This window comes from Centruroides sculpturatus, unplaced genomic scaffold, assembly GCF_000671375.1.
Source record: "Centruroides sculpturatus isolate CEXI.00-Female unplaced genomic scaffold, Cexi_2.0 scaffold1373, whole genome shotgun sequence".
Lineage (NCBI taxonomy): Eukaryota > Metazoa > Arthropoda > Arachnida > Scorpiones > Buthidae > Centruroides > Centruroides sculpturatus.
This window is the reverse complement of record NW_019385764.1, coordinates 153,274-164,533: the sequence shown is the minus strand read 5'-3', so window position 1 is coordinate 164,533 and position 11,260 is coordinate 153,274. Positions and strand designations below refer to the sequence as shown.

Genomic DNA, 11,260 nt, shown 5'->3' with positions numbered 1-11,260 from the left:
GTAATGACATTTGGTAAATGTTGTTCTTTTATTGTCTTACTGTATTTATGTACTAATTTAATATGTAATCATACTTAAATCATATAATCATATATATAATGATACCTTCCTTTACCAAATAAATGAGTAAAACATCATGAGTTTTTACTTATATGCTTAATTTGACAAGGGGATTTCAAGTGTACTAACGACAAAAAATCTAATGTACTCATTTCGACATCGATTGGTTTATTTAAATATACCTTTCTTGAGAGATACAATAATACTTTTATATCTTTCAACAATTAAATATATATATATATATATACTAGCAGGTAGGGCCGGCGTTGCTCGGGCAAAAGTAACGATAACTAAGTTTAACATTATTACGTTATAGTCAACCTTACCCATTTTCACAGAATGCAAGAATTGGGTCCCCCTGTTTCCGGACTGATTAGAGAATCTTTAGATGGGTCTAAAAATATGTTTGATTTCCCGCAAAAACGAAAAATCTGCATCTGCGTCTTGCACGTCGCTTTCTCCTAATACTTGCATTGTTGACACTTCCATCGTTACTTAAAACTTCCATTGTTACTTAACACTTCCATTGTTGTTGGAGCCTTAATCTTCTCTCTCTCCCCCGTGGGGAGAAATTTCGAAAAATCCCTTCTTAGTGCGTTTTCGTGACGTACCCTGTGTACCAAATTTCAACTTTCAACTCCTAACCGTTTGGGCTCTGCGCTTGTTATTATTATTAATTAACTACAGTAGAGCGTCGTTTATCCGAAAGTCGGTTATCCGAAACGTCGGTTATCCGAAAGCATTCCAGTTGGCAAATTTAAATTTTCGCTAGTGCTGTGGCGTTACAATCTTTGGCTATGTCTTGGGCTACTCAAATATTTTACGTTTTTGATATTAAATTAAGTTCTGAAGTATAATTTTTTATTGTTTTTATATTTTTCAATATATTTATTTTGTTTATACAAAATAAAGAAATAATTTTTAACAATACAATAGTCACGATTATTATTTTAAAAGGTTTACGTTAGGCTTAACATCGACGAAACACGCAACGGAGAAAAATTTCAACATGGGATAGGTTAATATATTTTTTCGTACATAATCGGTTATCCGAAAAATAAGTTATTTGAACAACCCCAGTCCCCAATTGATTCGGATAAACGACGCTCTACTGTATTATCAACACGTCTCGATTATATATATAGATGTCGTATTATTTTGCAGTCGTAGTCGTGGGGTCGAGTTTAGAGGTGAGGAAGACAATAGAAAATCGGAGATCATAAAAACATGTTCGTTCACTTTCGGGTCCTCACTCAAACTCCCTTTATTTTATTGGTGTTGTTAACCTCATTCCAAAAGAAACAAGATTAACAAAGTAAAATACAGGAAATTATATACAAAGTTTACAAAAATTTTAAATATTTTCTATATATATTTTTCGATAAGAAAATTTTAACATTATTTAATTTAATCTCTGAAAATTATTTTTTCTCAAGTTCGGGCTTTCACAATAACATTAGGACATAAATTTACTTTTATATAAATAGACGTCTTGAAAAGTGATTGGTAAAAACTAAACTATTCGAACGATAAACTATATGAACTCGATTTTATTTATGTATTTGTATTAGTGTTGCAACGAATAGTATATTTGGCCTCAGGCCGAATACCGAATATTCGGCCAGGAGAGTGGCCGAATAGCCGAATATTCGGCCAAACTATTCGGCTCGATTAACGCACGTACGAAAATTGGCGCGAAAACCGCATTATGCCAAGGACCCCGCTCTCTATAGGCCCACTGTAACTAATACATGTGACTAATGTTATTTTATTTTTTTATTTTGTGCATAAGTTATAAATAAATATAAACAAACCACACTAACCAGATGAAATTAAATCTAAATACCAAAATGATTAATTTACTATGTATTTGTTATTTTTTACTCCTGTTTTTAGGTATTCAGTATTCGGCCGAATAGCGAAAAATAGGCCGAATAGGTCGAATACCGAATAGTAACCGAATATTCGTTACATCACTAATTTGTATGCAAAGTTAAACAGATGAAAAGTACATATGAAAGCAATAAAGTAAAGCATTTAATTGACGAAAACACGATAAATATAATTAATTATATACATTTATTCAGATTTTATGTGAAAGAAAGGTACAGATTGAATCATACATATTACATCATATAAATGATAACAAGTAACAACAGATCGATTAATATATGATAACAAAATTAAAACATTATATCTATTATACCTATAACAAGATACTGGCAAACAATGGAAAAAACAATACAAGTTGTTGTCTGCACTAAATAAACAATATAATCGTTATAACATAATCATATAACACGGTACAAGTTAAATATCAGTTATTCCTGATTCATATTTAATTCAACAAATCTCTCTGTTACTTCTGTGAAATTTGCTTTTTGTTTGAAACAAAGGCGAGAATGTAAGAACGAAAGAACAACTGGAGTAAAAAATAATGCATGAAAAGCAGTTTCCATAGTGATTAAACATACAACTTTCAGAAATGTAAGTACTCCGTACGAATCTTTATATATGAAAAGTATTCCTATAACAGTCGAAAAAGTTCCTTGAATTATAGGAAAGCCAACATGATACAACGAATCTTTCATCCTATCCTTCGACGTTTTGCAATTTGACGTCACAAAAGCATACGCAATATGAGCCGGATAATTAACGCAAAATCCGACGCACAGAATCAAACTCGTCAAAGATATTATATCTAAGTTAATTCCCCACAAGCTCATGTAACCTAATGTTTCTATCGTGGTAGAAACAACGCAAACTGCCACTACAAGAGAACAGAAGATGTTCGGAATCACACTGAAAAAAACAATTGCGATCAATAACCCAGTCATCCAAAACAGTTGTTTGGCCAAGCCGTCGATGATTAGTCCTTGTTCTACTAAACTTGCAATTATAGAATGAACAATAACCGGGAAAGATGCTTCATCTGCAATTTTAAAAAAATCATTCATTGTAGCAATTTCAATTTCTCTGTTACGTATATTTTTCGTGACAACAAAAAATCGACTGCAGGTAATCTCGGATCCATCCGGGCTGAATACCAAATCATTTGAAAATTGCTCGGCTGGTTTAAATCGTAAGAAAACTCGAAGTCCTTCCATGAAATCATCTTTGTTCGACATGTTATAACCTGTAAATGCGTATTTTGCAATTGGATTTTTCTGAACTTCTTTGTAATATTTCAGCCAGGAAACAGTAAAGCGAGAATCGGCAACGTGAGGATGAGATTCAAATCTTCTAAGGAGATTTTCCACCGATTTCTGAACGTTTTTGTCTGAATAATCGAGTGTTTTGTTAATGATTATGTGAACAGGAAAAGTGTATTCGGTAAAGTATTCGTAATACATTCGAGAACCTTGATACATTTCTGAATCAGATGGATACATTTTCTGATATTCTAATCCTTGTTTTATAAAAAACATTCCGAAGCATCCACACCCTAAATTGATTAAATACAAAATCAATACAATCGCTTTCGTTGGCGTATAGTAAAGAATGTCTCCTAGTTTATCTCTAATTATTCTCATTAAACATTCTTCATTTTTTTCGATTCTTTGAAAATCTTCTTCTTGATGTGCTGAAAAAGAATAAACATATCAATTATGTGAATAATATATTCATTTAAACCGATGACATCTTTACATCTTGACTAAAGATCGAGAAACGTGAATAAGTTTATTGTATTATATTAACTTAATTTTATAATTATTTTAATGATATTTTTAAAGAAAATTTTCAGAAAGTAAAAATTTCATGATAAATCCAGTTGTCCTGTCTTTACTCTAAATATAATTAATACAATTCGTAAGTAGAATTACGTTCTACATTACAGAACAGATTTGAGAACATATAATATAGGCTTGTATGCTAACAATAACTGTAGCTATAATTCATGTCGAAGATTACAGGAAATGACGTTAAATATTTGACAAAGAGAATTGTCAATAAATATAAATAAACAACACTATCCCGATAACATTCAATCTACTTTTAATATGGAATCTAATGTAATGATCGAATACTAACATACAGCAATTAACTATAATGTAAATATGATAAGTATTTAAAATTACCATACGCCTTGAAGGTAATCGGATGAAGACCTTTCTCTTCTCTGTACCCGCTCAACGCCATACATCCAGCGAAGAAGGTTATTTGAAATACGTAAGTGAAGAATATGCAGGTTGCACAGTAAATGCAAAAGATCTTAACAACAACAATTGGTGCTGTCATTCCAACAAAATACGAAAACAAATTAGTAATTGACGTCAAGGTGATTGACACCCCTGCTGCAGCAAACGTGTCTGCCATTCGCTTTTCTACACATTTTTCGGAATCAGTAATCCTCCAACTGGCAATCAGCACGAAACTGTCATCCACTTCGGTAACTGTAATATAATAAAACACTATTGTCATACATTTGTTTATTATAATTTAATGTACACTGCTGGCCATTAAAATTGCAACACCAGGAAGGAATGATCGTATGAACGTCAAAATCATATGAAAGGAAGAAGAAATTTGGATATGCAAATGATTAGTATTTCAGTGCATTTAAACAAGGCAGGAGGGACAAACGACATCTGAAACACTGCATAAAAGAAAAGTTGTGTAGTGGATTTCTCATTCAGAAATCGCTTTGTAAGGTCGGGGTTTCATCAGTATATCGTGTTTTGCCTCGAATAAGAACAAAAAATGCTTACCAGCAAGTGTTGAAATTCGATAAAGGCAGGATTGTTTCCTATCGAGAGTGTGGATTATTGTTTCGTGATATTGCCACTCGCACTAGTCGAAATCCAACCATGCGAATATGGAATTGATGGGCTACTGAGGGTCTTACTGAATGGCATGCAGGATCTCAACGCCCTCCCATGACTAACGCCCGAGAGGACAGACGTATTGTGAGGTCGGCCGTGCAAAACCGTACAACCACATCACGGACCATTAGTCAGGAAATGAGGTTGTTTGCAGCACGTCCAGTATCTGCTCGTACAGTGCGACGAAGTTTGCAGCGGCGTGGACTGTCAGCACGGCGACCATTACTTCGGCTTTCCTTGACAATGCAGCATAGAGAGAGACGGCGACTCTGGTGTGCCCAACGACAAAGCTAAATACAGGAGTGGCACAATGTCGTTTTTTCAGACGAGTCCCGGTTCTGCGTGCAGCATTCTGATAGCCGTATACGTATCTGGAGGCTCCGAGCAGACCGCTCGTCGCCTGCTTGCATTTGATATCGGCTTTGGGGCCCTGCACCTACTGTGATGATATGGGCAGCAATTGGGTACACGACACGCACATCTCTAGTTCGGATCGATGGCAATTTGAACGCAGATCGGTACATTTCTGACATCTTACGTCCAGTGGTTGTGCCCTATCTTCGAGGCCTGCAAAATGCCATCTTCCAACAAGCTAATGCAAGACCTCATGTTGCACGTCGTGTTCTGACCTTCCTCGATATACATCGATATACGGGATATTCAATTGTTGCCCTGGCCTGCACGGTCTACAGATCTCTCACTAATTGAAAACATCTGGTCATGGGTTGCTGAGAGACTGGCCCGCCACCCCTCTCCTGCTAATAGACTTGATGAAGCGTGGCATAGACTTGAAACAGCATGGAATGAGTTGCCTGTTTCTGTCATCCAAGCCCAGTTCGACTCCATGCTTAAACGGATAAAGGCCGTTTCAGCCGCCGGGGATGGCTATTGTGTCTACTAATTTCGTGCCTTTGTAAACTCCCAAACTTCTTGCAAATTTAATCATTTTGTCTTTATGCCATATTGTTTATGTACAACAAATATCTTTTTTTTTTTATTTTCTTTCCTTCCTGGTGTTGCAATTCTAATGGCCAGCAGTGTATAATAAAAAAAAATCATACCTAGCACCAAGAATGGAATACATATATTAGTGTAAGCGTTCTCCATTCCGCAATATCCCAGTATTCCGAAGGAAGTGACGATTGCCATTCCAGCAGAGAAAACACAGGCTAATCCCATCCAAGGTTTGCTTCTTAGAATATTGTGACTCATGAGTGTCGTCATCGAAAAAACACAAATAAACGATACACAGGCTGCTATTATGTATCTTAAATCGTAAAGATATGTTTTAATGTCGTTTTCTATTAACCAAAGTGCATTGATAAATGGTTTGATATATTGGAAATTATAATTTTGTATCCTTTGATACACTTCGGCCACCCAACTATCTCCAAACTGAATGTTTACTTTATCAGTTCTGTCAATCAGGTAAAGCAATCGGACGGCTTGAACACGTTTCACGTAGTCATTTCCGTCTATCGTAACACCTCCCAAACTCATGACGTATATGTGATAAGAATAGGTCAGATTGTCAATGTCAACCGGATATTTGAACTTTCTCTTCTCAGTTAAGAAGTTATCCGCATCATACATAATTTCGAAAAATGGGTTTTCGTAGCATTTGTTACGCACTTTAGCGCAGATATCACCATATCCAATTGTTCGATTGAACATTTCGATGGTGCAATTTTTAACTATTGAATCAACTACTTGTAATTCATGAAGAATTTTTTTTTCTAGCATATTTTCTCCTCTATTTCTATTTATAATGAATAACATTACTCCATCAGGAACTTGTGTAAATCTTATTTCATCAGAAACTGATGCAGTCTTCCAGGTTTCTTCAAGAAATTTTTCTGTAGAAATCAAGTGGCCGCTATCGGCTTTTAGACTATTGATTACATTTCTTTTATAACGAAGCTTAAAGATTCCGGCTATTGAGGCAAGTGAAATTAATATGGGAATGATTATGAAGAAGTATGGATGTCTTCCAATCAACGATCCTAAACGTTTAAAAACTTGTGATAATTTTCTTCGAATAATATCTAACTTCATTATTTCACGATGTTTAATACTGAAAAAATAAATAGGTTATATCGGCCGTATAATTTTTTAAATATATCTTTAATCTCAAAATTTATGAAGTAATATTATTAAAGAGCCCAATCTTCTATAGGTAAGAGGTGAAATAATTATGCACCACTTACTTATACAAAGAATACCATAGGCTGCTAATAACTTATATTATATAAATATTTAATGTACAGTAGGTTGCATTTGACACCACTTCTAACTCTCATTTCTTTTAGAATCCATGCATAGAGATTAATATAAAAAAGTAAACTAACATATAAAAAATATACTGCGGTATCGCAGCCATCTAATAGAAATAATGCTTCCAGCAACATTAGAAACTCCATCAACAATTTGAACCTCCAATTGTATAAAGAACATTTTTGTGTCATAGTGTAAGTTATTTTATGTTTAAAATAAACGGGTTTCTGTGAGATTCTTGTCATCCGTGTCTCCACCGAAACACCCACACGCGAATGACCCTAAATCTTCCTGACGCTCGAATAACGATTCTCCCTGGAAGTCGGCTTCTTTCAAAAACACGGCTTCCCTATCGTCAAATGGCACGCCACTGATTGGTATTAATTAGTAGTCGTTGATCTTCTTGTTCTGAAGATAAGGTTATCGACTAATTATAAACAAATTAGTTGGACCCCCTACCGCAACAGTCCATTCTTTCTATCACACCAGCGGTATGGTAGTGACATTAGAATAGGAAAATTACATAATAAAAGGTTACAGTCCAAAACAAAATATTTTTTATGCGGTTTTCGAATGTCGAGGTTTTAGAGCGCTTGATGGGAGGCTGTAACTAAAATTGCTGTAGTTAGAGGTAAATTGACCTCACCAACAAGAGGTGTCAATTTACGTGAAATTTTCCGAATTCTCTTCTCGCTAGTAACACCAATAGATAAGCGAAGTTCTCATAGCCTGTACAGGGGTCGATTTCCTATATTAAGCTTTTACCAAAAATACAATCCCTCGTTTCTCGTGTCTGCACACGAGTTTAAAAAAACCTGATTAACGACGATGTACGTGTTAATCAGGTTTTATTACGTGTATTACGCCATCAATATACGTGTATTACGCCATCGATACACTAGCGCGTATCACTACATCACTTTGGTTTTGGTATTCGTTAGTTTCATCTTATTTTAACTTTAAAAAATACTGTATTTTTAATTATTTAATATTTTATTAAGCACAATAAGAAAAATTATTAATTAACAATAAAACAATTTTATTATTTTTTCTAATAATACGATTTCGTTACATTGTACCCTCAAGGAAAATACTGTAGGTCTGCGGTAAAATCAATGTCGTTTTCCCACAGTTAAACTTTGCCGCTCATTGCCGTTGTGATAACTTTAACACCATCTTCTAACGACAGCACTTTGCATTTCTTTCGTTTTTCGGATAATTTCGAACAAACTGAAATGAATTTCCTTTGTTGCTAGACAAATTCATTAACACCTTCACCTAATTTCGAGAGTGAGAGATGTGCCCGACATAGGTTCAAACGAGTGTTTAGACCAGTGTTTCCCTACATTTTATGTGCTATGCCCCACCTAACCCTATCTACAATTTTTATTCCCCCCTAACATATACAACGGCTATATGGTTAACTTAAACTCTGGACAAGACCATTTTCGAATTGCCCCCTTAATAATCGAATTGTCCCCATGGGGCATAGGCCCCACGTTGGGAAAAACTGGTTTAGACTAATTCATTATATTAAGAGGGAGGAAACGTTGTTGAACAATAGTTTACACTAGATATATTCGCCGAAGTAGTCGCTTATTACACTTGTATGTTGTTTCGGACCAAAAATCGATGCTCGCGATCGCTTTACACAGGTAGTAGTTTTATACAAGTAACTTATACGAAGACTCTATGAATAAACTATTCAGTGCCAGAAATTTTTGCTCGTTTTGACAGGTGCCCGTCGAATGCGGGTGGTCGCCTAATCAGTTTTCATTCTATTATAATAATGGCAAAAACCTATGGCGTTATAAAAGTTTAAATTATAATACAAATTATTATTTTAATTAATTAATCGATAATTATAGAATTTTATACATAAATGGTTAGTTTATATTTAAATAAATACTTTTAGACTAAATATAAATTGAAATTAATTCACTGAGAATAAAAAATTACATATGAAATTATTATAACTTGTCTTTTACCTTTTGTTTCTGAAGAGAAATAAAGCAACTCAGTTTCTATCTACAAAACTTCACAATAAAATAACTTTTTTTGAGTTTGTTACGCGTAAAATCGTTAAATTCAAAACCTGTTTGAAACGACATTTATCTAAGTATTCGTAGTACACGGTATTTACGTAAACATCTCATGTTAATTATGTTGTATTTTTTAAACACAAAATTTGCATAGTAACAAAACCTGAATTACTCTTGGCTTGATTTATTAGAAATTAAACAAATATTTTATATATTATCATAGCTTTTACTCGAAATAATATAGAAATGATTATAATTATTTACTGAAATAAATCTTAGACAATCGAAGGGCAGTTAAAATAATTTACTCAAATCTAAAGGCAGTTAAGCTCATAATATAATATATATAAACCCTATATTAAATGTTAAAAGTAACTTCAACGTATTATATAAAGTAAGAAATAATTAAAATTTTCTGTATAAATTTTCGAAATGAATAAACCGATACGAAACATAAACAATAAAATTATTATAAAATGTGTAGCTTTTCTTTGGGATTAAATGTGATATGCTGTCTAACATATAAAATTTTATACACCTGTAGGATCTAGTGTTTACGTCACCAAGTTTTTCTGTAAAAAGTACTTGTCGATTTAAACAAGGGTCCTACATTTTGGTGAATGAACACCTGTTGAAGATACAAGTAACGATGTCGATGGGGTGAAACCTTTAGCACACACTGTAGTTACGAAGACCCGGGTTTACTACTCGCTATTATATTTACTGCATATAATGGGGATAACAAAATATTAAACTAGAAAATAAATAAAGAACAAAATGTTTAAAATATACCACATACATCCTATCCCAGGTGGTCCTACTACTACCTCTTGCTATACATGCGAGACAGTACCAGCAAGTCCGAGCCACTTCAGTGCAACACCACTTTCTACTAGACTTTATGCACCATACTCTTAAAGTTTACACCAGTAAATTATAGTGTTATGAACTCCATATATTAGATAAAAGCTGCAGCAGGAATTTTTACGGTCAGCACTTCTGTAAAAGCAAGTGCTTCTTCGAGCAAGAGGAGTAACCACAAAAACCTATAAAAACCTGTAATAAAACTTATGTTAACCTATATACAATTAAAACTTATATATATTATTAATACTTAGTGTATATACATACTCTTATACTGAGGATAAGACTGTGTTTATATGAACCTAAATACCATAAAATTCAGTGCGCCCAGACCTATATCCTAAAACCTAAGTTAAACCATAAAATATAGTATAGCCTAACTGTATATAAAACTTTTATATAACTATACCTGTATATAAATAAGCTTTAAAATACTATACAATAAGGTGTAGTAAAACGCAATAAAACCACGGAGAAGTCTTAATGCATCTTGTGTTAATCTCCCTCTGTTAAAACCATACTGGTACAGATTGTTATACCTATTTATTATACACTCTACTTTGTTTTTTATTACGCTATACGCTTAAATATCTTCTTGCCCAGCAACGGTACTAAACATATCGGCCTATATGACTTTGGATTTGTCTTATGTTTAGTACCATCTTTATATATTTTAACTGTCTCCCAGTTCCAAACACTTAGGAAAAACACCATACAGTATACACGCCTGATACAGTTTCCTCATATTAGGACTTAATACACTATAACCTTCTTTGATGACCTCGTAGGTAACATTGTCGGCCTCAGAGGTTTTTCTACTTCTTGAGGCCCTAATGGCTGTGTCAACATCGTTATCAATAACCATTGTCGACATGCTTGATCTATACTAATATTATAAAGAGGTAATGTTTGTATGTATGTATGTTAGTTTGTATGCAGCAGGTAATCTCCGAAACTACTCATCCGATTTCAAAAATTCTTTCACCAATATTTAGAATGGAACTTCAGGATGGACATAAGCTATATATTATTCCGTTAAACATGGGGGATGGACAGTTCTTTACGGTAAGCCTTACGGAAAAGGTTACCGTAAAGAACTCTGCTTCTATTTATACCATTTTAGATGCAGTTTTTTCCGTTTTTGATTGCGTTTTAATAGAGTACGTCAACAGAATGTACACTAAGAAGGGATTTTTC

General features: G+C 33.9%; 1 protein-coding gene across 1 annotated transcript; it reads right to left on the bottom strand.

Moving 5' to 3' along the window:
- Positions 1–2,381: 2,381 nt before the first annotated feature.
- On the bottom strand, positions 2,382–10,937 carry LOC111641893 (patched domain-containing protein 3-like). Its single transcript, XM_023388143.1, has 4 exons — positions 10,780–10,937; positions 5,945–6,957; positions 4,140–4,454; positions 2,382–3,643 (listed from the first exon to the last, which is right to left on the bottom strand). Exons 1-4 carry the CDS (start codon positions 10,935–10,937, stop codon positions 2,382–2,384), a joined length of 2,748 nt encoding a protein of 915 aa, XP_023243911.1.
- Positions 10,938–11,260: the final 323 nt, after the last annotated feature.

Excerpts from the sequence above, each read along its gene's own strand:
- LOC111641893 (XM_023388143.1), bottom strand. The coding sequence starts at position 10,937 with ATGTCGACAATGGTTATTGATAACGATGTTGACACAGCCATTAGGGCC. Across the intron at positions 4,455-5,944 it reads TATTCCATTCTTGGTGCTAG|TTACCGAAGTGGATGACAGT; the intron begins GTATGATTTTTT and ends ATTATATTACAG. Across the intron at positions 3,644-4,139 it reads GATTACCTTCAAGGCGTATG|CACATCAAGAAGAAGATTTT; the intron begins GTAATTTTAAAT and ends ATTCTTTTTCAG.